Below are 27771 nucleotides of genomic sequence, written 5' to 3'. Positions count from 1 at the left end.
TTCAGAAAAACACAAATATATATTTAATAAATGCACACACACAAAATTACATGTTCAAAATGTTATCAATGATTTTTAGGGAAATCACTTACACCAAAGAGGCACATTTTATTTGCTTCAAGTCACTGTTTTGTCTTCCTGAGAATGCATTTGCATTGTTTATTTTCAATCTCTGACAGAGAGTAACAGTTTCTCTTGGTTCTCTAAGCACTCTTTCAGTTTATCTTCCGTCAAAGTCAGGCGCTGCTCCAAGATTGAGACAGTCTGTTAGGAGAACAGGGCAACAAGTGCTTGTTATTGATTGTAATGTTTTATTTACAAAATAACTTCTCTTAATACACTAAAGAAACCAGAGAACTGCAAGATTTGATTCAGCTACCATTTCAGTAGCTCACAGAAACTTTAAAAATACATGGGGTTTTTTGCCGTGCTAAACACATAATGGTCTCAGCATCAAAATAAAACCAACTATTGGAGAAGAACTCTAAAATCCTTTTTTTTTCTGGCAGAGCATCCCTGTATGTGCTATGTATTCAGTTGTATCAGACTAGAGTATTGATTCAGAGAATAAAGCCTCCAGCTTCTATAACTCTGGAAACTAAAGTGTTGAGAGTTCCCCTTTCAAAGCTGATACCCACAGGGCCACATGAGATGTTCTGCACACACGCCAGGGTTTTTCCAAATCTCTCCCTTCCCCCAAACAGGTGTAGCCCTGAACAGCTGCAGGTAAGGCATGTGATGTGGAGACTGCAGCTGGGGAAGAATGAGTGACACACCCCTCCGTACCCTTGGAAGCGCCTTCTCAGGGGGTCCTCAGGTCTTGGCACATAAATATTGTGAGTTATGAAGGGACTTCAGCAAGGGCTTGGATGGACATCACAAATGTCTGAAATACTTTGTTGTATCAGAATCCAACTTTTCAGTGATATCTGCTTTCAAATATATTCTCCACTCTATTGTGGAACACATTAAATTGATAGGAATGGTGTTACTGAGACGTGTTGAGCAAGTTTTTGTGGATCTGAACACACCATGTAAGACACGTTCGGTGTTTCCCGGGTACCAGTAGAAATTGGGTAATGCTCTGATAGACCTTAATTACATCGACAATAACAAAAATGATTAAAGGATGTATTTTTTTCTTTTTCTTGGTCATATTTTTTTCTTTTCACAAGTTTTACAAATTTACTTAAGTTTCCAAATATGTTTTTCTTAAAATTTTGACTTCCCACCCTTACCACAATGATGTATTTTATTCCTACGTTATACCTACTGCTTTATATAACATACTTTTATCTAATACAATTATCCTCTATTTCACCCATTATTGTTTTCATTCTGCAGCTGATATATTTTTTTTAGGAGCTCAAAGTACTTCACATATAAAGCAGTTTGTTTTAAATCAGCAGATCTATCTACTAAGGCATTTGCTAATTGGGGTGGGGAGGAATTTGTTATCTGTTGGGCTGAGCATTTTTTTTTTTATTGTGGAAAACTTCTTTTTTGACACTATTTTAGCTCAGGTATGTTAATTATGGTGGCATATCCATCTGATAAAGAGTAGCAACTTTTATTAAATTTAAAGGTGTTCTACTTCCTTCAATATCTCAGAAAGACATATACTGGCATTGACATATGATATGCAATTTCTTTCGCTGACTAATCAAAAGTCCTAATTCACAAACATAATATTGGTAATTATTACAACTCTGTAGATCAACGAAGGGCTGAGGCAGAGAGACCGAGTGTAGCCTGCCTCAGGTCAATGAACTTGTGAAGGAGTTACCATTTGTGTAGGCCCACCTGAGAAAGTTTTTGAATAGAAAGTTTCTGATGTCAATCTTTAAAATAGATAAATGTTGAATTGAGGGCCCAGAGGCGTAACGAGACAGGAGGAGTCCTGCTAGACCAAACGCAAGGCCCAGATGGCCCCTGAAGTAGGAACAGGGCTATTTGTCGCTTCACCACTAGCCCCAAGAAGCCTAGTGATTTATTGTTTACTTGCAGGCAATCCAGTACATGCAATGGTGTTGGTGATTTACTCACAAGAGTAAGAACATCCAGCTGCTCCACAATGTGTTCCAAGGCATTAGTCAAAACTGGAGAAATGCCTACTGGCTCATCCATGGTGTGCGCAATGTATTTACTTCCGTCTTCCAAACTTGTCCTTGTTGCTCTTGGTGAGGATAAAACTGAATGCTGCTGCATGTCTTGGCTGTTCATTCCATCTTGCTGCATGATCACTCTCTCTTGTTGCATGGAAGGTTGAGCTGAAGGCATACTTGGCTTTGTCTTCGATTAAAAGGAAAAGCAGACGGTGGTAAGCTTGAAAATATTCAGCATCCTCTTTTCCCTTTCGGGAAAAAACAGAGGAGGTTCCTCCTCAGCCTGCATCTTTTCTCTCTCACATTTCCCCAAAAGGACTTACCAGTTTTAATAACTCGTATTCATTTTTCTTTTATTCTCTGCTGTTCTGGAAGCTCCCAGAAGTATTTTACTTGTAGCCTTTCACTATCATGAAGTGGTTTGCAAAATAAATCTCCCCGGTGACTGCTAGCAGGAAGACTCACCATGAGACTGAACTAACACATAGTGATTAGAAGCCTGGTTTTGCATGCCCTTGGGGGTTGGTTCCCAAGGCCGCAAAGCAAGTTCTTTATGAGTTGGAGGGGCCTACTAGGCAAGCCCAAGCTCTCAGGGCCACCTAAAGTAGCTCTTTAGATCTCAGCCACAGTTAGAAGTGTTACTGCACCGAAGCAATTTTTCCTGCATGGAAGCAGTTTCGGCAGATTCAAGTCTTGAGTGTGGCAACATCTGAACCTGCCAAGTGGGCTGAGGTTATTACAGACTCCAATGCAAAATAAAATAAAATCAGGACTATTCTTAAATAAGGTTGTAGGGGTGGGGGGCAGAGGTATTCTGTACGTATGTTGAAACACATATGGGAAATAAAAGGAACATAAAGTGAATTCTCTGTAGCTTAAATAATGAAAGCTAAAAAGATAGAGCCAAGTATTTAGCATCACAAAGCATCACAGAGAAATAAATTCTCTTCTCCACATTAAACCAAGGCTAAGTTCTTATTTGTTTTTTTTCATAAAACTGATATACGGCTTGATCGTAGAAAAAACCTCAGTACAGCAGTCCTGCACGAAGTTTGTTCTAGTCAGTGTCCCTCCCATTTGACAGATACAACAAGCAGGCCTAGTCAAAGAGACCAGGTGCTGCTCTCTCTGAATCTAGGCAAGAAGGAATTTATTCCGTGTAGATCTGCCATATAGCTAATGACATCAAACACTGGTACAATTCAAAGGCAAAAGCACATCCTTAACAGAATCTATTTAACTCCAAAGTATATCAGTTGTAAGAATTTTGCCTGCAAATAAACTAAGTCATAGCGTTCTGGAGAAAGTTCATGCCATGTTATCCGACTCAAAAACCATCTGCATTTAATCTCTGGCCAGGCATCACACACATAAAGCATATCTGACAGCTTCCTGTGGAATACCAGGAATGATCTCATGACAAACAAGGATTTGAAGATAGGCTTTCTAATGAATCATGACGTTGGTGAGGCATGTACTTTAAAAATAGGATGGCCAGCTCCCAGTTTGCCTTCTGATGTTGAACTTTTTTGTATTGCTCTGTTGCATGCAAGGTGAAAAACACACACTCTACCTCTTATTTAAGAACAGACTAGATACGTAATATGGGAGTTCATTAAGAACTAGATCTTCACAGTGATATATGCTTAAGGAGTAGCTATTATAGAAATAAATATCAGTATATCTGACTGCATTGTTTGGAAGGAAGCTTATGCATTTTCATCGACAGTCTAATAGTTTATTAAATCACAAACCAGATGACGATAATTGAATTGAATTTTGTTCAAGCAAAATAAATACAAATAGCCAGTTTGTAATCATTTATTATTACTCCTACCATATTACTTCCTTTGTAGCCAATTGGTTCTAGTCCTTTGATATTACTTACTTTTTTCACACATTTGAAGTGTCAAAACCAACATAGCTTTATTATAGTGCCATCTGAATTCGTGACACCTTACAAAGAATGAGAGAGCAGGTCTCTATCTTCAAGGCATATACAATCATACCTTGGTTTTCAAACAGCCTAGTTCTCAAACATTTTGGCTCCCGAACAATCAAAACTTGGAAATGAGTGTTCCGTTTTTTTAATGTTCTTTTGGAAGCCGAACGTCCGACAAGGCTTCCGCGGCTTCTGATTGGCTGCAGCAGCTTCCTGCAGCCATTCAGAAGCTGCGCTTTGGTTTTCAAATGTTTTGGAAGTCAAATAGAATTCTGGAACGGATTCCGTTTGACTTCCAAGGTATGACTTCCAAGGTTTGACTTCCAAGGTATGACCTTGAACCTATCAGGTAACACACACACCCCATGTGACTGTGGAAGAAAGCAATTACTATATACGTTTTATGTATTCCATCCCAGCAACCCTATCAAAACTACTGGACTCTGCAATGGCAGCAAGACTTGGTGGGCTGCACCCTAAGCAGGTTAGGCTTTTAGCTGATGTCTGACATTTGTACAATGTTACCCAGGGATGGGACACCTCAGTTTCTGAAGTAAAACACAGAGTTTTCAATTAAAGTTCATATTCCCTTGATTGATGCAGAGTTCAGAAAAGTGCCTGAATATACAGAATAATAAAATGTTAGTAACAATTTCAATTTATAAAAAAGAAGTGATTAAGAACTATTCTCTTAAGGTTAGGTGTTTTACTATGTTCAATTTCTTGTTCAACAGACTGATCCTATGATTCAAGAAAAGGCCAAGTCTAAGGATCTTTCTACTAGCTTTACACTACAAAGATTGTTTGGCGCAGGACAACAGAGGACTCAAGAGTCCTCCTTGCACATCACAGCAGTTCTACACAGGGAAGTTTGTATTGCTTTGGGGAAGGGGAGGAGAGAGAACATGACCAACTTTTAAAACGTGCACTGCTTTCTATTCACCTTCATAATCCACAGAAGCTCAAAGTCTGGCACAAATGTGCCCTGGTTAATTCTATAAAACAGGGAATGGAGAAGTACTCAAGGAAAGCTTCCCAGGGAGACAGAAGTAGAAGTCGCCTCATATATTCTTGCAGCCTAAGCCCTAGGAATGAGCTGTAAATCTGTGGCAGAGCAGGGACCCCCCCCCCAAACCACAAGGGGCAAGACTAACAGGATTACCAGCTCCCTTAATGAACCCAACATTTTCACAGCTCACTTTGTTATTATTACTAATTTAGCATAAAGCTGGTCAAGCTTTTGGAGGGCACCAGGTCATTTCAGAACAAGAAAATAAAAATAAAAATAAAACCTCATCAACTTGATTATATGATAACATATGCAAGGGAAATAAACTCAGCTCCCCAGTTGCTGCCTTTGCAGCTGTGGTTGGGGAAGCTGGTTTTATTTATTTATTTGCTGAGGTTGACAGCTGTGCTATATTTAGCGCAACTACAATGGCATTAAATAGCAGCTGCTTTTCAGCCATGGTCGATCGGAACAGTAAGTGGGTCTATATGGTCTGTTTGACAGATCTGCGTTTGGGGTGCGAAATATGGAAAGCCCCATGAGTGTTGTGCTTCAGACTGCAAATGGTCTTAAAGGAAGCTTCCTGAATAGCTTGTAAATCAATGGTTATCGCTTAGCATTTTTAACACAGGAAAAAAGATCTAGCCTATTACAGGTGTGCGCAAGGGCTGCAGATGCGCACAACAGGAAATGCCAATATTCACTAGTTCTGTGAGCTTGATTAACCTGTCCCATCCTCTTCAGTGTCAAGCTATGCCCCAAATATGAGACATTGGAGAGAACAAAGCATTTTCTACCCCAGTGAAGAAATGTGCTCTATTAGAGCAATGTGTAGATATTGGTTGCATATAATCACTTGCATAAAATTATACTTCTGTGTAGATATGAATGTTAAAACATTGAATTTTTATATTAAGTCAATATTTTCCATGACCTTTTCATATGCTAAATTTAATTTACATTTAAAAATGCAAGCTGAATTTTCATCTATCAGCAAAACAGGTTGAGTTTAAAAAGAAAAAAGGGGGGGAAAGAGGGCACCACCAGGGACTAAAATCATCAGGCTCTGGGCTCCCAAAGGTGAGAAATTCCCTGACAGGAAGTCAACTCTAAATATAAATGCTTCAGGAAGGAGAACATACAAGTGCCTTCATAAACTACAAAAATTCTTGTGAAGACCAGAGGCGCCAAAAATAACAATATGATCTCTACAGAGAGGGGTAAAGAAATGTCATAAAGGCTGGTTTTCAGTGTCCCTGCAAACAGCTGCTGCAGGAAGCTCTTAAAATGAGAAGGACAAATAACTCAAAACCGCTGAAACATTCCCACTATTTGCTATCAAAATAAAAATGAGCCAAGTTTTATTTGCAGCAAGCTTTTTCAGACCATAGTTAAGACCTTATAGTGAGGCCTTTTGGCAAAGGTGCAGAGCAACCTATCTCTTTCCCGGTGTGGAGTTCTAGCACCTTCTCCAAAAACAGCTTAACAAGCTCTACTCCTCCTTCCTGCCTTCCCTCTATCTTGTCTTTGATGCACAAGAGGACATGCCACATGAATACGCCATCTTTGTCAACTGGATTTTCAGTCTGAAATGGTGCAGAACTGATATATATGGAATGTACTCCAAGCTAAGCAGTTCACCAGCGCTGACTGAACATTTTCTTTCCTTACAAAAATGATTAGTCCACTTGAAACACAGAGAATACTTAGGGAGCAATTTCACACTCTCTTAATAGTGAGCCATCTTGGTTGCAAGTCCTGAAAGACCTGCTCCCTGCCTTGCAGGCTTTCCCTCACCTGGCCTGGGAGGGCAGCACCTGGACTGACTCCAGCTACAAAAGCTGAGTGTTGGACCTTCTCTTGTTAGCATAATGATTCCATGATGGCCGCATGCAAGCTTGTATTCAGAATGGCTTTGTCCACAAGGAATAATAAACTTTAAGCTTCTTCCTCCCCCCCCCCCCCCGCTACCAGCAGTCTCGCCAGACTAATTTTCTGCACTCTGCTGCAATATATATATATACACACACACACACACACACACACACACACACCAAAATCTAGCAACAAGGAATGTTGAGTGTCATTTGGAAATTTTTAAAAAAGGAAAAGGTGGAGTGAAGAGTGTTTGTAACAGTTCATAGAAAGGTACAGTGGTACCTCGGGTTACCGGTAAGTACTTAATTCGTTCCGGAGGTCCGTTCTTAACCTGAAACTGTTCTTAACCTGAAGCAACACTTTAGCTAATGAGGCCTCCTGCTGCTGCTGCGCCGCCGGAGCACGATTTCTGTTCTTATCCTGAAGCAAAGTTCTTAACCTGAAGCGCTATTTCTGGGTTAGCGGAGTCTGTAACCTGAAGCATATGTAACCCGAGGTACCACTGTACTCTGAACAGAACACTACCACTGTGGGGTGAAGAGATGATATGCTGTAATATTTTGTTGTAGGTTGAAATAATATTTTGCATAGATATTGATTTTGAATGGTCACACTGTTTTGCATCTAATCATCTTGCTAATCCTTGCAATAGCTCAGTAAGACTGGGAGCAACAATACTAACCTTATTGCAAATTGTGGGAGGACAAGATGGAGATGGGCAAACAATAAGGCACAAGGAGAAGGAAAACTTTACAAAAACACTGCGACTCTGCGAAACACTGCGAAACATTACAAAAACACTGCAACTCTATGATGGAAAGCACACATATTGTTGTCATGTGTGGGACTAAACTCAGGAGAAACAAGTTCTGCTAGTCTGAAGGACAAGGGACAGTGAAGAGCACCGACTATCTCGGTGCCTGAGATATCAAAGGTGATGTTTTCTAGATTGTACAAGCTTTCTTTATGAAAAGCAATTTAAACATGTGTTTCTTTGAAGGCATAAATGTGCAAATAGCAGATAGCTCTTCAGAGGCCTGGGGAAGACAATAGTGTGTTGAGGAAATGAGCATCCACTACAGGGTCAGGTATGCATGGCATCTGGAGAGTGACAGCAAGGGAAAGGTCACCCTTCAGAAGCTAAATACTTTGTTAGCTTCTGCTTTGATGTAGGTCTGTCAAACCCCTGGTGACTTTTGAGCCAGAGGCAAGATTTGAATCCAGCACCTCCAGATTCACAGGCTCAGCTTGGTTTCTTTCCTGCTACACCATAAAAGATTGCAGTTTGTCTGAACCAGTTTTCAATTGTAACTACGGCCCTACTCTAGAACCACTGAATTTCTATGCCTTAGCTTTATCGTGACCCAGAATCTTACCACTCTCTCCCACATCCTTCATAACACCACAGTGTGTGTGTGTGTGGAGGGGAACCCTCTTAGATTCCAAGAGCCTTTTGGCCTTTTGTTCAAACAAGTGCATGTCTCTCATTTACCAAACTGCATGTCTTTCCTCAAGGCTGCATTCTTAACATAGGGACACAATCCAGCCAGAGAGTTTAAACTGCCATGCTGATTTCAATCGGTTGACTTCAGAGGAAAACGGGCATAGAATTGTTCTGTTAAAAGTGCTCAGCTTTAGCTGGAACATGAACAAGGGGGGAATGCAACAGGTTTTTGCATCTTGTAGGCATGAGCGTAGCCAGGATTTTTGTTAGGGGGGCAGGCCTTTTGTTGGGGGGAGCAGAACCTCAGTTTGCTATGTATTTTTATTGAATTTTATTGATGGAGGAAGCAGCTGCCCCTCTCCCGCCCCCGGCTGCGCCCACGCTTGTAGGTCAAGACAACACACACATTCCTGTTTTGACTGTGCCCATTTTCAAGGGATGGGTGTTTTTGGTGGCATAATTTGCAACGACTGGGGGGGATGGACCTCCCACTCCCCATCATGTGTGTGACATTTATCCTTGGCTCAGCTATATCCTACTCATTTTTAAGTTATCTGAAGGCTGTGCACTCCCTATGCGGTGTGTAATGCACATATATCTAAGATTTCCAAAAGGAGAACAGGCAGGCAGGCAAACATACATATGGTTATTCTGCAATGGCATGGTCATTTCCCTTATCACCACCCATCTATCGCCACCACCCCATTATGTGTGGGTAGGTAGGGAGGCGGGTGGTGCTGTGGTCTGAACCACAGAGCCTAGGGCTTGCTGATCAGAAGGTCGGCGGTTCGAATCCCCACAACGAGGTGAGCTCTTGTTGCTCAGTCCCTGCTCCTGCCAACCTAGCAGTTCGAAAGCACGTCAAAGTGCAAGTAGACAAATAGGTACCGCTCTGGCGGGAAGGTAAACAGTGTTTCCATGCGCTGCTCTGGTTTGCCAGTAGCGGCTTTGTCATGCTGGCCACATGACCTGGAAGCTGTCTGCGGACAAACACCAGCTCCCTCAGCCAGTAAAGCGAGATGAGCGCCGCAACCCCAGAGTCATCCACGACTGGACCTAACGGTCAGGTGTCCCTTTACTTTTACCTAGGTAGGGTACTGTACTATTGTCACTGAAGAGGAAAGCCTGGACTGTTGTGCAGAGGCTCATGCTTCAATTTCCCCAGAAAAATGGGCCTTACAAATATTCCTAACAGAGTTAACTATACAAATAGGGCAAGGGCAATGCTCCAGATTCAGATACAGCACTGCTTCTCTATGACTTCCTTTCATTTCAATGGGGCACATCAAGATGGCTGATGGAAGCCTTCTGTGTCCTGTTTCAACTATTTGTGCTATAGGCATTGAATGCTTAAAAAAGAAATCATTTACATTTAATGTTAAAAAAGTAAAATTGTTTGTAAATGGTTCCGTGATTCGCAACAATATTTTCCACTTTGGAAAGCAGGCACAATTTGCTACCTAACCATACTTGATGGAATCTGAACAAGCTCAGCCAAAGATATGTGTGCCTACCACATTCAAGTTTAAAGCAGGGCAGTTACAGATTTACAGAACTGCTGATTGCCAGCTTCATTAGCCGCTGGTTATGCTTACAGACTGGCAAAGGCGTTGAGATCAGTAGTAAATCATCTTGTAGGTCAGCAGGAAGCTCATTATGGGCAGACAGTCCAAGTGACAGAAGCACTTTCTGAGAGTGCTAGAGTAGTAATTTCCTGTGTGAAAGGCCTGCCGCTGTTTCTGCATTCCTCAGGGTACAGCTCTCAGAGAATGTTGCTTTTCCACAGGAAGAGGAAGGAAGCAGTTGTTCGTGATGGCTGTGAGGAATTTTATATATGCCCCAGAATCAGCTGTGAGAATAATGGTCACAGCTTAGATTCCCAGAAAAATGGGGGAAATGAGAAGGTGTGAAGGAGAGAATTGGTGATGGAGGCAGGATGTCACAGTTCACAAGTAAAATACCCTATGAATGTACTATAGGAAAGCAATACAGAGTGAGCGTCTATGCCCAAATCCCACAGAGTCACTGAGGTGTTAATGCAGCGACAAAGGAATCCTCCTTTCACACAAAGCGCTTGGTAAAGACTATTAATGAACAACACAGTGGTGCACATTTTCACTTAATTTCAGAACACATATTCTAGATCTCTAGGATCTATTGGTTGCTGTAACATATACTGAACTATTATTTGTCTTTTCAAAGTGACACCTTTGGTCAAGAAAATACTCCCTAGCTGCAGTATACAAAGGGGAGGTCTCACCCAGAAAAGTGGAGCAGATCTTTACAGTGGTACCTCGGGTTAAGAACTTAATTCGTTCCGGAGGTCCGTTCTTAACCTGAAACTGTTCTTAACCTCAGGTACCACTTTAGCTAATGGGGCCTCCTGCTACTGCCGCGCTGCCGCCATGCGATTTCTGTTCTCATCCTGAGGTAAACTTCTTAACCTGAAGCACTATTTCTGGGTTAGCGGAGTCTGTAACCTGAAGCGTCTGCAACCTGAAGCGTCTGTAACCCGAGGTACCACTGTACTTGTAGTTCACTGAACCAGAGTAGCCACCAACAGCTCTTGCCCTGGCATCTTTGGCAACAGTCTCACAGGGCTGAATCAAAAACTGTAGCATGCAGCATTTACTGGTGATGGTCTACAAAAATCACATAAGAAGAAATCTGAAAATAATACACCCAATGTTTGAAATATATAGTTGCTGAGGCATGGACATCGGAAGTCAAAGTATTTAGGAAGCAGCAACATCAAAACAGAAGGAGAGCCTTTAGCGTTGGATACCCTTGTAATTTGGCTGTAATTAAATAAATAAGGCATGAGTACCAGATGCTGTGCAGGATTTGGAAGTCAACCCTATCCAAACCTATGTACAGCTTTTTAATTGCTCTGGATTTAAAAAAAAGTATTAGAATCAATGTTTGGATTATATTTTAGTTTGTAATTCATCCTTGGAAAACTTACCAGTAAAACAGAAGGCGAGTTAATATCTACGACAGGAGGGTCAAGTGTTTGCATATCTGTGACGTCGTAGCTGGGATCTATCTGTTGAAAATCAGAGTTGAAAATATTATGATTGTTTCAGCTACAGAAAACGGACACAGGATGAAACCCTCAAAGACCACATGTCAAGATAATATTCTCCTTGTCAAACTATTAAATGTGTATCAAAATCACAGAATTGCAGACTTGGAAGGGACCCCCTTTAATGTAGGAATCTCAACTAGTAATCTCCGTTAGTAGCAGCCATTTACAAACAGCACAATCTTCTTCTGTATGGCTTGGTTTCTGCCAAGGTAACTGGATTTCTCCTCAAGGTGTTTTGAGCAATTACTAGTTATAAGCCACATTCTTACTTCTAAGATGAACCAGTGCTTTTAAAAACGGTAAGTAAAAAAATGTCTGTTGGAAGCCTTATCCACAAATGCAGAGTGCTAACAGCAGGACTCTCACCGTGACAAAGCATCCTAAAATCACACTAAAATATATCTGAGACAGTCAAGAACAGATCAGTCACAATCAATGACATGATGTTAAAATATCCCTCCGTCACATCAAAACCTTTAAAAAGCTTGCTAACATAAATTTTTAAACATCAACAATTATGTGCAGATGCACACCTCACTATCAGTGCAGCAATCGGCCTGGAAAGCCCCATTCAATCCTGACATTGTTTCAACTTCTTCCATGGATGGGACTTCAAGCAAGGCCTCACAAAGCCTAGAGGAATCTAGTGCAGTAACTTCTGGATAACTGCCAAACAGGGTCCATGTGCTCCTGTCTTCATTTAACTTGTCAGAAGAGGGGCTAAGGCATTTGGTACCAACCAAATCTTCCAAATGTTAGCAGCTTCTGGATCATAAAGCAATGTCAACTCTCTTTTCCAAGTCACCAGATTTAAAACAGTTTTACAAAACTGGTGTGTGCATGTGTGTGCAAAATAAAGGATGGCAGAAGGAAACTAAACAGTTTAGGAAATTGAGTAATCTCTTGCCTGTGGCTGTAAAATTAATCCATATCCTGGTCCTTCATCACATATATTGCCCAGGTAAGATTGAAACTATGGGACACAGTGTGACATTTCCAGTATTTAAAAACATATTCATTCTGGAAAAAAAAAATATTTCATACTAGCTGTGCAAACTATTCTTAAATTTTAGTGCCATCTAGTGTCTGTTTGCCTTAGATGACAACTATTGATTTAATTTTTTTATGGAAAGCATATAGAGCAGGGGTCAGCAAACTTTTTCAGTGGGGGAGGGGTCCACTGTCCCTCAGACCTTGGGGGGCGGACTATTTTTTTTTGGGGGGGGGGGATGAACGAATTCCTATGCCCCACAAATAACCCAGAAATGCATTTTAAATCAAAGCACACATTCTACTCATGTAAAAACCAGGCAGGCCTCACTAATAACCCAGAGATGCATTTTAAATAAAAGGACACATTCTACTCATGTAAAAACACACTGATTCCTGTACGGTCCGCAGGCCAGATTTAGAAGGTGGTTGGGCCGGATTTGGCCCCTGGGCCTTAGTTTGCCTACCCATGATATAGAGCTATCCTATACTGTACAGAATCTTGGATGATGATACAATGATAACATGGCATGGCCTATCAGCATTATTCCTGGGCATCAAGAAGATGACTGAGAGTATTATAAACAATCTACAGTTGGTAAATATAGAATAGCCATATTAAAAGGTGTTATTTTTCATTAATGGGAATACTTAATAAACCCAACAATTATGGTGACTGCCTTTCACTGTATGACACTGTTCCCTTCTTTTTGCATGTCTGCATGTATTTCTGTCCTTCTCTGTCTATACCTGTACACAAATACTTATTTAGTTGATAAAGATATGTACCGATCTATTTGACTTCTATTAAGTTAGCTTGGTCCCAGCTCCTGCCCACCTAGCAGTTTGAAAGCATGTCAAAGTGCAAGTAGATAAATAGGTACCGCTACGGTGGGAAGGTAAACGGCATTTCTGTGCACTGCTCTGGTTTGCCAGAAGTGGCTTAGTCATGCTGGCCACATGACCCGGAAAAACTGTGGACAAACGCCGGCTCCCTCGGCCTACAGAGTGAGATGAACGCTGCAACCCCAGAGTCATCCACGACTGTACCTAACGGTGAGGGGTACCTTTACCTAAGTTAGCAAAAACGTATAAGACAAGTACAAATACCTGCTGGAAATGTAAAGAAAAAGAAGGTACCGTTTACCATATGTGGTGGTCATGTAAAGTAATAAAAGCATTCTGGGAAATGATATATAATGAAATGAAAAAATGTTTAAAATAACTTTTATTTTAAAAAACCAGAAGCTTTTTTTTATTAGGAATTATAGGTACTGACATCCCAAAGGACCAGAAAAGACTTGTATGTGACGACAGCTGTGCGGATGCTACTAACCCAGAGATGGAAAGAAGACAAAGTCCCGACCAAAGAGGAATGGCAAACTAAGCTGGTGGACTACGCCAAAGTGGCAAAACCAACCAGAATGCTCAGGAATCAAGAAGACAAAAACTTTAAAAAATAATGGGGAAAAAATGTAATATATCTAGGAGGCCACTGTAAGCAGATGAAAACATTAGCAGGATTTTAATAACACTTGTAATGTAACAATCACTATGGACAATATGGGCAGATACAAAACATGGATCACGAAATTATATGAAGTTGAAAATGTTGACACTAAGACCCAAGGAGGGAATGGGGGGGGGGGAGTCAGAAGATTCAGAGAAATCTCAAAATGTGGACATTCATTTGGTATTGTTATAACTTTATTTTTGTAAAACCAAATAAAAATTATTTTCAAAAGGAAAAAACCAGACTTGAACTGATGTACATTTCTGCATTAAAGGGAGGGGTGAATATTGGGGTCTGTGCTGGTACTGATTCAATGATTACAGATTTGAGTTACTGAGTGAACACATTAATTCTTTACTGATTTGATAACAAGCTAGTTTTTGTTGGGCTTATTTAGGAACATGGGGAAATGGACCATATAAAACCTCAGGGTCTGTAGAAGAGCAAAAGAGTAGATTGAGAGGGAATGGAATGGAATAGCCTGGAAGTGAGACTGGTTGGCTGACATTCCAGGAAGCAATATTTTGCTGCAGGTCTCACTTGCAGGCAACTACTTGTTAACTTGTGAATAGTTAGATGTTATGTTAGAAGCCATAATGTTTACCTCAACAGATTGTGGTTTTGCATCATGGCGATGAGGTGATCGAGGGTAAATATCAAGAAGGTGAGGGGGTTCATCCCCATGTAATTTCCGCATGTGATTTTTAAGAACTTTCTTGTATTCAAATGCATCAAAGTTTGTTTTCCAGAACAACACCTGTAAAAAGTCATAAATAAAAATATTGACTGAGGTTTAACTCACACTTACTTTTTTGGTTTTGCAGTCCTTGCATTTGGCACAAGGACACAGGAGAGACACTGCGAGCTACTTTGCCTCTCTTAGGCAGGGAGGCATGGCATCTCAAGGCAAGACCTCGCAGATGCGCAAACAAAGGGGCAGGGGCTCAAATTATAATAATGTCAGTAAGACTGTTAAGAAAGTATTAATAAAACACAGTAAACTCTTAATTGTTTAGAGCATCTAATAAAATTATGTTTTACGTTAAGAAATCAAAATATTTAACAAACCTGTGAATCCACACCACCAGAGACAAATGTTTCTCCACCTTTTGAAAAGGCTACAGAGAGAACAGGTCCCTAGTCAAAAAGAAGAAAAGAAGCCAGATTAAAAATAAAATTAAAAGACTTCATGGTGTTTATAATTTTAATATATTTTCCTCCTCCCCTCCACAATAATGCCTATCCTTTTCTTGCCCATCATCTTTCCTATTCCTGTGTACTTGAAGGAGTGTCTCTGCTCCCATCATTCAGCCCGGACACTGAGGTCTAGTGCTGAGGGCCTTCTGGCCTTCACAGTGAGAAGTGAAAGGACAGAGAACCAGAGGGCCTTCTAGGCAGTTGTGTCCGCGCTGTGGAACACCCTCCCATCAGATGTCAAAGAGATAAACAACTATATGATTTTTAGAAGACATCTGAAGGGAAGCTTTAAACGTTTGAGGTTGATGTCTTATTTCAACTTGACAACTCAAAGCAAAAAAAAATTGAAATTTTTGATTAATATTGCCTGTGTCACAGGCAGAAATTTAATTTAAGCCCCTCTCCTTTTCTACAATGCAGTTTACATTGGGGCCATAACATTGTTAGCCATTCATTAGCATAGCCTTTTGCTCCCTTTGAAACAAAAATATAAAACACGTATGATGTTCATTACCCTATCCCCTGTGAAGTCCTACTGAGCTTCATTCTAGCTCTAGGCCTGTTTCAAAAGATATACAGAACTGAGCAAGACTGCATACAAATTGGAAGCTCAGATAAACACACTGATAACACCCAGCTTCACTTTTTCTATCCCTCCAACTCTGTTTAGGCTGTCTCAGGACTGTTTCAAGCTAAGCAGATACCAGTCCAAATTGTACGGTGGCTGCATCCCTGTGATAGCAGCTCATCTCTCAAGTCCTGTGTGAACTAATGCAGTCATGGCTGGCTGTGGCTGGTGTGACAGGTAGTCCAAAAAAACTAGAGGGCACCAGGTTGGTGAAATCCAGCCCACTAAGTAGGATAGAAATTGAATAAACGATTAAGCCCAGTTCTGTTTCCCAGCGGAAGCGAAGTGCCTCCAGAATCAGCAGCCTGCGCCAGCACACTGCTCATTCACATTAAACCAAACTTTATCTTCCCTTTGGCTTCACTTGATGTGTGAACCAGGCCTGTGTAACTCAGTTCAGTTCTCTTAGCCTTAATTCAGTGTAGGAAATCGGTTTTATTGTAACATGTGAAGTAAAACAGCCAAAGATACACCTGTTGAACATTTTGTGTTTGCTAAGTTTGCTGAACGGTTGTATTCACAGCCCAAGCACATACATTGCCACACTTTTCACATTCCAGTAACTCTGTATTTCCGTTCAAAACAATTATGTCTTGCAAGAAAGCAGCAATGTATGAGGTGGTCCTTAGAAGCCCAAACAAGCAAGAGGGTAGAAGAGAGAACAACATGCTACCTCATGCCCATGAAGCGTGTACAAGAGCCTTCCTCCTAAAAGATCCAAAATCTTAACAGTACTGTCGCTGGAAGCTGTGAGGAGATAGTTGCCAGAAGGATGGAATGACGTGCAGTTCACGCCGGATCTGTGAACTGATTTAAGTAAAAAAGAATTCAGATTTTGATGGCAAAGAAAGGAGCCAATATCTGCACTGGCTAACACCACAATCCACAGCATGCTTCCTGAGAATTGTTTTCAAAGGCACTTACTCCCAGATACATGTTCATAAGAGTGCAGCTGAAAACTGATTCATCAATATAAATGAAGTTCATTCTCTAATGAACAACACCTTTTGTTTTAATTCTGCAGTAATCATTAAAGTATTTTCTACCTATCCCTGCCTCTAACCTTCCTGATTCACTGCCACTCTATTATCCCTAAACCAGGCATGGCCAAACTTGGCCCTCCAGCTGTTTTGGGACTACAATTCCCATCATCCCTAACTAACAGGACCAGTGGTCAGGAATGATGGGAATTGTAGTCCCAAAACAGCTGGAGGGCCAAGTTTGGCCATGCCTGCCCTAAACTGTGCCTATAGTTTCCCCTCAGCTGCTTCTCCTTTGTGTTGCATTGTGGTTAGGACTGCTTCATTTTGTTGAGCAAAACCCAGCAACCCTGTGTTCTTCTGCAGAATTGCACACAAAGTTGTTAACAGATGCACTGAACAGTGTCGTTTAAGATGGAGGCATATGATCATCAACTTATGCCTCCTCTGCGAGAGGTCGGCAACACAAGAACAGGGCCTTTTCTACAGTGGCTCCCTTCTTGTGGAATGCTCTGGCTTGCGTGGCACCTTTGTTACATATATTTAGATATCAGGAAAAAGCATTCCTCTTCCCCTAGGCCCTTGGATACCTAAACATCCCATGGCCTTTTAAACTGTTTGTGTCATGGGGGGTGGGTATTGTTTTGTTTGTTACTATGTTTTGCATTTTTGTGTTTTTAAATTGTAAAGCTCCCTGTAATCCTTGGATGAAAGGCAGTAAATAAATAAATAAATAAATAAATAAATAAATAAATAAATAAATAAAATAATAGAGATTTGTGACTCACAAATCCAAAATATTTAAGAGGTAGGCTGGGAACAGAAGGCACAGAGTTATCTAGTCCTTGGGCATGGCCTTCAAAGAAGATACTGCCTTGCTTGCTATACTCCAGGGCAGGGATAATCAATGTGGTGCTCACCTGATGCTATTGGACCACAAATCCCATCATTCATGTTCACAGGCTATACTGGCTAAGGCTGATGGGAATTGGAGTCTGTCAACATCTGGAGGGGGAAATGTTGCTTACTGTTCCAGGGTAAAAGTCCAGATCTTACAGCTGAATCCCTGAACCAGCTGTCTAGAAACGATTTTTAAGAAGGCTGGTTAAATGAATGATTTGGAAAACCACCCATTTTCAAGGGGTTTCAAACCATGTGTAAGGGATCTGACATGGGTTTCAGAGAGAATGGCTGTACTTTCGGATTCTCCTGCCCTGGTTTTAACTGAAAGAGCCTGCAGACCAGAGGTGAGGAACTTTTTGGGTTCCATGGGAAGTTTCCATATTAGATCTAGCCTTGTGGACCCACCTTGTCAACCACCTGACATCCCAATGCCGTCAGATGATTAGGACGTTTGACGCTTCGAAGTTGAGACTTCAAAGCACCACACAGAGCTTGCAAAGAGACCTGCACAGTGCTTTAAAGTGCCTGAGGCTTCAGCTTTCTGCAAGCACTGGTTATGCAAAAGAGATCTAGACAGCTCCAGCTCTGCTACCCATCCAGTGGTGGTGGAGCCGACATCAGCTGTGTGAGCCAATCCTATAGGCTTTGGCTCTGCTGCAGGTGGTACACAATGAAATGCATCGTATAACATGAGTAAAGAAGAGCTTTTGGCTTCCGAAAGAAATGAATCTCCACACACTAACAGAGAATGATTACAGGGTTAGGGATGGGTCTTTGGGTACAGAGAATCTGAACCCCTTCAACAACCAGATGCAAGAAAAGCAGAGCATAGAAACACAAGCTGATTTTATTTTTCTCTTCTAGGTCAAGCTCAAAGTATCTACTTTATTAGGGGATTGAAAAAGATACTGGTGATGTTTATCGACACTACTGTGCTGCCATCCTGTGGCTTAAAGTAGCAAGAACACTTAGTTCTTATTGAGGGAAAGCAGATGGATTCTTTTAAAGCCTTGATCAAGAGTCCCAGGGGTCAGCAAACTTTTTCAGCAGGGGGCTGGTCCACTGTCCCTCAGACCTTGTGGGAGGCCGGACTATTTTTTTTGGGGGGGGGAATGAACAAATTCCTCTGCCCCAGAAATAACCCAGAGATGCATTTTAAATAAAAGCACACATTCTATTCATGTAAAAACACGCTGGTCCCGGACCGTCTATGGGCCAGATTTAGAAGGCGATTGGGCCGCATCCTGCCCCCGGGCCTTAGTTTGCCTAACCATGATCAAGAATAAGGGCTCATCCAGACTTCTGCTTGTCCTGCCACTTTGGCCTGGGAAACTCTGAACTTTAGCACAGAATTGGAGCAAACATAAATTGGGTTTTCTGCAAGCTGGTATTTGCTCTGATTTAGCGCAAAAGAGCAAGTTTTCTAGGGGGGAACAGTGGGACAAGCAGAAAACAACTGTGACCCATGCTTTCTAGGTGCAGTATTGAGGAAATGTGGTTGAGCCCTGAAGTTTCAGAAAGTACATGTTGGTCAAAAAGGAATGTTTCATTAAACAAACAGCAATATCCAGACTATTAAACTATAAGAAGAATATATAGCAACTGTAACTAATTTTACAAAGGCATGTTACTACTTGGCTACACGTTTTAATTTTTGTTTTTCTTATTTACAATGCAGGACCGTATGAGAAAAATTGAGTGTATTTTTATATTTATATCTTGCCATTCCTCCAAGATGAGGGATCCACAAATTCACAAAACACATTGGGTAGCCCTCCCTGTTGTGGCATGTTTGGCAAGCTCCTGTCCTCCCCCTGAACTTCAATCTGGAGAGGAGAAGGAGAAGTTCTCCCTATGGTTGAACCGTGCATTGGAGGCACTCCAAGTTACAGCACAGTGTATTACAGACAAGTCCCCACCTTTCTCCTGCTCTTGGAGATAGGAAGGGTGGGTGGGATTGTTCCTGCATATGGACTGTGCTTCTCTAAAGCTCAGGGTAGCATCAGAGGGAGTTGGGGGAAGGGCATGGTTGTGTCTGCAAGTTTTTGCTAGCTACCAAGACCAGCCAAAAATCTGGGGACCACTGACACGAGAAGCATACAATGGGTTATCCTATAAAGTAAAATAGGGCTGAGAAGTTGCAGATTTTACATGGCCACAGAATGCGTTTAAGAAGTGAGCTGGGATATTAATTCCAGCCATTGTGGTCTTCTATGGTTTATCATTGCTATAGAGTTGCCATCTTTTCAGATTTACACACCCAATGCTTTGGGGATCGTCATTTACTATGGCCCTAAAGTGGAAATTGTGTCAGCATTTTGACCTTGCTAAATGTGAATTTACTAGCATGGTACATTGGGCAGTCTACAACTTGAACTAATATGTTTCTCAAGAAGATTTAGTGGGCAAGAAAAAGCCCATACTGATTCAAGGGCAGTGTTGACACCAAATAAAACCAAAGCAACAGCATAAATGGAACATAAGGGAACATACTTTTAAAATGGCTCATGCAATTTATATAATTACATGCTGCTATATTAGCCATATGCTTATCAAACAGTCCTCTTTTAAAATATTAGTTTTGCATTAATATATGCTTTCAGATGCTCAGAATACCAGATTTAAATTCCTTCTGAAATATTTAGGCCAAGTCTGTAACATAGGCTTGGTTTATTATCCCCAAGTAAAAGATAAGAGACAAAGGCTTGGCCAGTGAACAACAGAGATATGATTGTAACTGGAAACTTTCTGGGACACAGCCGGCATTCTTAGTTACTAAGATCTTTACTAGCTTTTAGAGAAATTACAAAAGGAAGAGGTTTAGTAACCTTTTACCTCGGTGCTGCTGCAATAATTTGTTTATTCGAATGTCCCAGATCTTTACTGCGTGATCGGAGCCTGCGCAAGCTATACACGTACCATCGGGACTGAAATCCACATAGTTGGCAAATCTATAAGGAAACATTAAAAATAACGATTTGTCATTTGTTACAAGAACAATGCCATCCACTTGGCTTACTTTATTGGCCCATGTTTTTTAATGAGTTTTCCATCACATCCTAAGGACTCAGAGCCATGCTGTCTGCCCTCACTATTGCCCTGTGAGGTAGGCCACACTGAGATACGTTTATTTATTTCATAGTACTTATACAGTGGTACCTCGGGTTAAGAACTTAATTCGTTCTGGAGGTCTGTTCTTAACCTGAAACTGTTCTTAACCTGAAGCACCACTTTAGCTAATGGGGCCTCCCGCTGCCGCTGCACCGCCACTGTACGATTTCTGTTCTCATCCTGAAGCAAAGTTCTTAACCCGAGGTAATATTTCTGGGTTAGCGGAGTCTGTAACCTGAAGCGTATGTAACCCGAAGCGTGTGTAACCCGAGGTACCACTATATTATGATTGTAAAAAACAACAAAAAACCTCAAAGCAGTTTCCATAAAGAATAAAATGAAGTTGTTAGCAGAAGCTATCTTACTGAGCAGGATTTGAACCTAGATACCCCTTGCCAAGATACAATACTTTCTCTTGACAGCCATGCTGGGGTCACTTGCATGCCAGAAAGTCCCTCTTTTCACAGCAGTGATGGGTTGTTGCTTCCCTGACTTTCTGGCCTATTTAAACTCCTATCGCCTGCTTCCCAAACTCATGTCCCACTGAGTGAGCCCCTGGAGACTACTACTGTCAGTGTTTTTCTGTGGCTGCCTTTGTCATATTTCCTACCCCTTTCCCTTGGTTGCCTGGCCAAAGAGTCTGAATCTCAGATGCTACCCCGGGATGGCTGTGTGCACTCTCAGCTTGCCTCCTGTTGAGGGAGTAATGTCCTCTCCTCTCTTTCTTTGTGCACTAGGTTGCATGCAAACACAGTTTTGGAGCTCGAGGAAATTTGAACTCCTGCCTAGAAAGTGGCAGAAGAGGAATTGTTGATACTGGTTGTATCAGTGGGGCTGATGGTTAGGGGCACTGTGCATGTTGTCAAGTCTAGCCTGGGCTCATCATTGTGAGTTTATTGACTCCCTCCGTCTATGGGTGTCACCAAGAGTTCCTGACTGGTGAGTGTCATGCTAAGCTAAGAAGACTCTGCATGCCTCTTTAAGAAATCCTACTGCTGCCGCAGAGATTTTCTTCTGCATCACAGAGGCACAAACACAGACTGCATTTCCTGCACTTCACCTCCACCCACAAGGACAAGGCTAAAGTCTGTTTAGTCTTGCCCAATGGAAAATGGCCCTGATTCTAACCACTCCTTTCTGACCACTTCTTAAGGTGCCCTGAATTTCACAAATATGTGAAACATACGCTTTTGATCCCCTGCCATCTTTCCAATGCCTGAGCTCCTCAAGCTGTCAATCATTTACCTCCCAAGTCCCACAACAAAAATAGAACACTTTTGGTCATGTTTTTGCTTTCAGTGTCGGAAACCCAAGCGATCTCCACCATGTAAGAGAATTTAGCTTGTGCAGTTTATGCTAGCTTAATGATACTTGGTGTTTCATTTTTGCCTGTACTCTGCTTATTTCTTTCCTAAGCGTTTTATTTTTAAAACAAACTCTAATTAGGAAAACTAGGGATTGGCTTACTACTTGGCATCATCCAAATTATGATGTGTTCCATATCTAAACAGCGTACCTTCCAGGAAAGAGTAGTAGTAAAGGAAGGTAGCCAAACACAGCAGACTGGATTGTACTAGGTTTACGTTATCTGAGACCAAGGACTTTTCATTATAGCCCAAACATGGCTATAGAGCAGAATGGAAAACTAAAGCACACCAGAAGCACATCTAATACGTTACAGCACAGTAGATTACTCTGAAGAGCCTTAAAAGACAGTGACAAACATAGTTACAAACCCCCTTTGGGCCTTGTCTCTGAGTCTGGAAGATTGGTCATGGAGACAGTGCAAATGGTGCTGCACCTCCAACACTTTGCTTTTCACAACAACTGAAGAGGCCTCTAGCAGATCTGCAAGTGTCACTACAACACTGCCACATTTCCTTTCATATATGAAGACTGCTTACCCTTCATGATCTATTATATCATCAACACAGGTTTTGTTTCTTAAATCCCAGATTTTAACAGTTTTATCATCGCTGCAAGAAACTATTAATCTTCCATCTGGTGAGTATCTAGAAAGGAAAGAAAGATACCGCAGCTTTAAAAACGCCGACATCTAGCATCTAAATCAATTGCCGCTTGCAAAGTTAGTGACCATTTTATCCTGAATTGAACAGACATGAGAAGCTGTTTTAAAAAGACCAAAAAAAAGTTACTGCTTTTCAAAAACCAAGAAGGCAAAGCATGCAAACACTCACTTGGCACAGCGCACCCAGTGTGTGTGCTGGAATAAGGTAAACAAAAGACGTTGGCTGTAAACACTCCAGACTTTTACAGACTTGTCGTTGGATGCAGTAGCTAGAAATTGACTGTCGTACGAGAAGTTCACGCTACGGACTGCTGATGTATGGCCTTTTAATGGTGTGGATTCACCGTGACTGTATAGAAAATATGTTGCATGTGCATTAGTCCCACAACCACATAACAGATTAATCCAATTTCCCCGCCCCTCAACCCAAATCAAACTTGTTTGTATCCTCAAAGAGACAGCTTCCCTTGCTTCTTTGTCCCAGCGCGAAACCCAAAACCTTTTGCGCAAAGTACAGAAGATGAGAGCAGAGCTGGGGGACTCAAGGGCCAAATTGAGTCCTCCAGAACTTTCTGTCTAGCCCTTGGGACTCTTAGGCTGCACCCAGTCCTTTGCCTGCCCTGCCCAACAGCCTCTTTTGCCTGGCTGGAATGTGTCTGCAAACTGTCATAATGCATTTGCTTGCCTCAATGGAGATGTGCGTGGGGTGGAATATAGAAGCCTCTGACTTGTATGTGGATAGAACACAGCCTATTGTAGAAAGGTAAGAATAACATCCATGGCTCCACCCATATTTGCCTCTGGTCCCACCCACCACTTGCAGACAACCTCTAGAAGGTTTCCCTTGAAGGAATCCAAGTGGATAGCTCAGTTGGTTAGAGTGTGGCGCTGATAATGCCAAGGTAGCAGGTTTGATTCCTGTATGGGACACCTGTATATTCCTACATCGCAGGGTACCTCCCCAACTATGATTATATGAATCTGGCCTCTCTGAACTAGAGGAAGCAATACAATGCCTAAGCCCAAAAACCCTGGAAATATTTAATTTTCAGTAATACTTACATACATGGAATCCATAGCCTGGCTGTCCTATCCTGAGAAGCAGATGCCAGCAAGTTTCCATCTGGTGAAAACTGTACACTGGTCACACCTTCCAAGTGACCCACAAATCTGAAGGCTTTGGTGTTTGGCTTCAAGTTCCATATCATAAGAAACCTATCCAAAGAAGAGGTAGCTGGCAAGAAATAATTATAAAGCTCCACACTTAGATATCAATTTTGTGTTCCAACATAAAGGTCTGTTACTTTTACTACCAATTTCATGAACTGATATAAAAATAAGATACAGAATCTCATGAAGTCCAATCATTCTAGTTTGAGATCTAGGACAATAATTCCACAGAGAATTCAGCCAAATAACAAACCATGTTACCTATTTAGTGTTTGGATGAAGAATGAAAATGGGTAAGCAAATAGGGTTGTCACCACTTATTTGCATATTTTACAAAAACATTATTGTAAGGTGACCATTGTTAAATGCACTGTTAAATCCTCTTGTCATGGAGCTGTGATACCATAAGCTTATCCTTGGTTAGATCATCACCCAAAAGGCATCAAGAGGCCTGGGGCTGCGAAACGCTCAGAAGTGTTGGGATCTTGCCTTAAGTTGCCAGAGAAGGTGGAGGGCTCAAAGCAAAACCAGTGCAACTGAAACAAAGCCTGCAATTCTGTGTGCATTTCCTTGAACTCAACTGAGCTTATTGTTTCTCAGTAAACAGGGTGTGGTGCACATTGCAGAGCAGCAATCCTATGCATGCTTATTCCAATAAGTGATTCACCCTCAGATAAAATGTGCATGGCCTTACAGCCTTACAGTGCATTCTCAAGGTCACCCATAGTGCAATCCTAAAAACATCTACCAACAATAATTCTCCTGAGTTCAATGGGACTAACTCCCATAAGTGTGTACAGTATTGCAGCCTTAAAAGACTAGTTACCCAACACTTGCACTACCCTCCCAAACTTGCAATCAAGGCAAATAAAAGTACCCCAATAAATGCAGAGGGAGGGCTCTCATTTTGATACCTGGTGTTTTTGTTGGGAAATATATATTTGCCGTTAATACAGTCCTTAACTCTGAAGTGTTGAAGACAAATCATTTGGGGCAGAATTCCAAGGCATTCAGCCTCATATTTACAACTGCCCAACAGGCAAATAACTTATGGAATATCCAAGAGACCACACAAATCATTTGTTCATTTATGCTTCAACACGTAAGCTTACCAAGTGCTCTAGTAGTTGGATTGAAGGCAACACAGGTGACTGCATCTTTGTGGCCTTTAAAATGACGGATCAAAACCGGATCCTCCTAGAGGAGAAGAAACCTTCTGTGGTTTTCAAAGTTTACTTCAAGCAGTCACCTAATCTGATCATTGAATTGCTTCAATCAATCAATCAATCAATCAAACAAACAAATAGTACAATCAAGCTGTTAGTGCCACAAGAGTCAAAGACCTGGTTTGCACATAACACTTAGCACAAATATGAAAGCTCCTGGAAATGAGATTGCAGCTGTTTTGTCCTCTTCCATGCCTGCTGCTGCAAGCTCAGCTGTGGTTTGGCTTAGTGCGTTGTCTAAACCCAGGGCTCATAGTTATAGCCAAGCCTTGTTGTATGGCTTCTCATTCTGCTATTTTTAAACAAGCCAGCTATAGAAACAGAACAATGATACCTTGTAACAATAAACTTAATACATGAAATAAATGTGTTAACCTCTGTAGAAGCATGCTTTATATTCTGTAAAAAAAATCAATAAAGGTGTCTGTTCTATGAAGAAATAATTCACTGTCTCCCTTCTCTTACTCTCTAATTGTTCGGTCAAGTCATTTTTGAAGCTACAGTAGTGTGATCCTAACAGAACTTTCTAAAGAGTAATGTTTGAATAAATATGTGTTGGACTACACTGTTAGGCACACACTATCAATGCACCTTTCCAGTCAGCAAGGTACAAGATTCTGCCCAGCAAGGCTTTCTGTACCTGTCCAGGTGGTCATGTGAAACAAGAACTGAGGTGTGCATGGGGTGTGTGGGATGGAAGAGCACAGTTCCGGGACTCCCCACCGCACTTCAAGCAACAGCAGTGACATAATATCACCGGCCCTCCTTCTCTGGCTAGTGAGTGAAAGGATAATGAATATTTCAAGTTAGCATAAGAGCATAATAGCCCTTCAGGATCAGGCCAGTGTCCCATCTAGACCAGCACCCTGTTTTCACAGTGACCAACCAAATGCCCACCAGGAAGCCTGCAAGCAGGTCCTGAGAGCAACAACACACTCCCTTCCTGCGGTTTCCAGCAACTGGTTTTCAGAAGCATTATAGCCTTATCCTCCTTGAACTTGTCCAATCCTCTTTCAAAAGCCATCCAAGTTGGTGGGCCATCACCACTTTGTGTTCACTTCTTTAAGGGAAGCATGGAGGAAGCCAGAGGGCGAACGAGGTGGGTGGGTGGGGAACAGCCATCCATCAAGGGCTAGGCGCTCCTTCCTTTTGGTGCAACTCCTACCCCAAGCTAGCAGCTGAAGCAGGCACCACTTCTTTCACAAGGTCGCTCGCATTTATATATATAATTTTTATTAAATTTTCTGTTTTACAATTTAGAATACTCATTTAAACATCCTTAAAATATCAACGACTTCTCTTTCCACGGTTCATTTTACAAATCATAAATCCCTGCGCATTTTACATAAACTAAATCATTCAGTATTCCATTATTACATCCATCACAATTTATTTACACTGTTGAATTTATCTTAATGCTGTGTTTTCAATGGCTGGAGATCTTTGTATGCGTCTCCATGCTGCACCTCCTACAAGCCACGAAGGAAGCACAAAGGATTTTCCCTCCCAGCTCATCGCAGCCAGCAGCTCTGCTAACATCGCGGGGCGGGGATCGAACCCGGGGCTTCCCGTGAGCCCCCGCGCCTCGTTCACTACACCCGCCGACGGAACTCCCCGCGACAAGGGAAACAACGACGGGGAAGAGGAGCCGCGCCCTGAATGGCCAGCGTCGCTGCCGGCTGCCCAAGGGACCCGCCCTAGACTCTCCTACCAGCGCCGCCGCCGCCATCGGCCTCCCGGGGCCTCCGCTCTCCCGGCCAACCACCTTCCGCGGCCCTGTCAAAATCCCCGCTCTCCAGACCATATCAGTCGAGTCCCGACCCAAGGCTGGCCCAGCCTCACCCGCGGAGATAGGCGGGCGCTCGAGGCGGGGAAGGGAGGAGGAAGGAGGAGGAGAGCGAAGAAGCGCCGCTCGGCCTCTTTTCGAAGCCGAGCTCGCCCATCCATGCCATCGGCGTTCGACGATCCCTTAAAGGGGCCGGCTTTCTCCGAGGAAGCGGAGGCGGTTGCCTAGTGACGGCGCGCGCGTCGCGGAACTTTCGCAATGGGGGGAGAAGAACGCAAAGAGGAAAGGGCAAGGGCAACGTCACTTAGAACTACGGAGAGAAGCGAAGAGTTGTAGGCCCCGACTAAAGGGGGTCTCTGGCGGGTGCGCTTCGGCCTGAGGAGCAGGTGAGAGTGACGTTAGGTCAGTTAAGAAGTTCAGAAAAATCGTACTTCATGGATCTGGGAAGGGGGGCAACTTTTTCTCAGCTCCCTGCTGGGGAAATGCAGACGCACCTATGCATATATGTGCACATCCACATCTATGTCTACATGCAGAGGAAGCTGGAGAAGTTAAAAGGTATGGTATCACGGATGTGCAGGGCTTTCTTTTCTCTTTGCCTTAAGCATGCAAACAACGCCACCACAACGCACTTCTGATATGTGGGAAGAGCCTGGAATCTCTTGCATGCAAAGCGGTTGCTGTGCCATTGAGCTTAACAATGTGGCTGTCCAGTCTAGAATTATAAGGCAGAAATTCACCAGGACCAGTTTCCCCCCAGAAAAAGCACCAG

The 27771-nt window shown here is 42.2% G+C and overlaps 1 protein-coding gene across 3 annotated transcripts; it reads right to left on the bottom strand.

Moving 5' to 3' along the window:
• POC1B (POC1 centriolar protein B) lies at positions 1 to 27188 on the bottom strand. 3 transcript variants are annotated; one of them, XM_083463025.1, is made up of 12 exons: positions 27056 to 27188; positions 25100 to 25184; positions 23880 to 24051; positions 22987 to 23166; positions 22693 to 22800; positions 20513 to 20628; positions 16468 to 16601; positions 15038 to 15106; positions 14574 to 14726; positions 11344 to 11424; positions 2047 to 2292; positions 1 to 264 (listed from the first exon to the last, which is right to left on the bottom strand). In XM_083463025.1, the coding sequence occupies exons 1-12, from the start codon at positions 27158 to 27160 to the stop codon at positions 166 to 168; spliced, it is 1548 nt and encodes a 515-aa protein (XP_083319151.1). In that variant the 5' UTR covers positions 27161 to 27188; the 3' UTR covers positions 1 to 165. The 3 variants fall into 3 exon arrangements, with proteins under 3 accessions (XP_083319151.1, XP_083319152.1, XP_083319153.1); XM_083463026.1 differs by having other exon boundaries at positions 26925 to 27059; XM_083463027.1 differs by lacking the exon at positions 27056 to 27188 and having other exon boundaries at positions 23880 to 24032; positions 25100 to 25182.
• Between the last annotated feature and the right edge of the window lie 583 nt (positions 27189 to 27771).

This window comes from Podarcis liolepis (assembly GCF_965112155.1).
Source record: "Podarcis liolepis genome assembly, chromosome: 10".
NCBI lineage: Eukaryota > Metazoa > Chordata > Lepidosauria > Squamata > Lacertidae > Podarcis > Podarcis liolepis.
Note: the sequence above shows the minus strand (reverse complement) of the source record. Positions and strands in the feature narration are given on the sequence as shown.

What these genes read in the sequence shown, in the direction of transcription:
- POC1B (XM_083463025.1), bottom strand. Translation starts at nt 27,160, where the DNA reads ATGGATGGGCGAGCTCGGCTTCGAAAAGAGGCCGAGCGGCGCTTCTTC. An exon ending in GATATAATAGATCATGAAGG is followed by an intron (nt 20,629 to 22,692) that starts GTAAGCAGTCTT and finishes GTTTCCTTATAG; the next exon opens with ATTTGCCAACTATGTGGATT. An exon ending in ACTCGCCTTCTGTTTTACTG is followed by an intron (nt 2,293 to 11,343) that starts GTAAGTTTTCCA and finishes TTTTAATCGAAG; the next exon opens with ACAAAGCCAAGTATGCCTTC.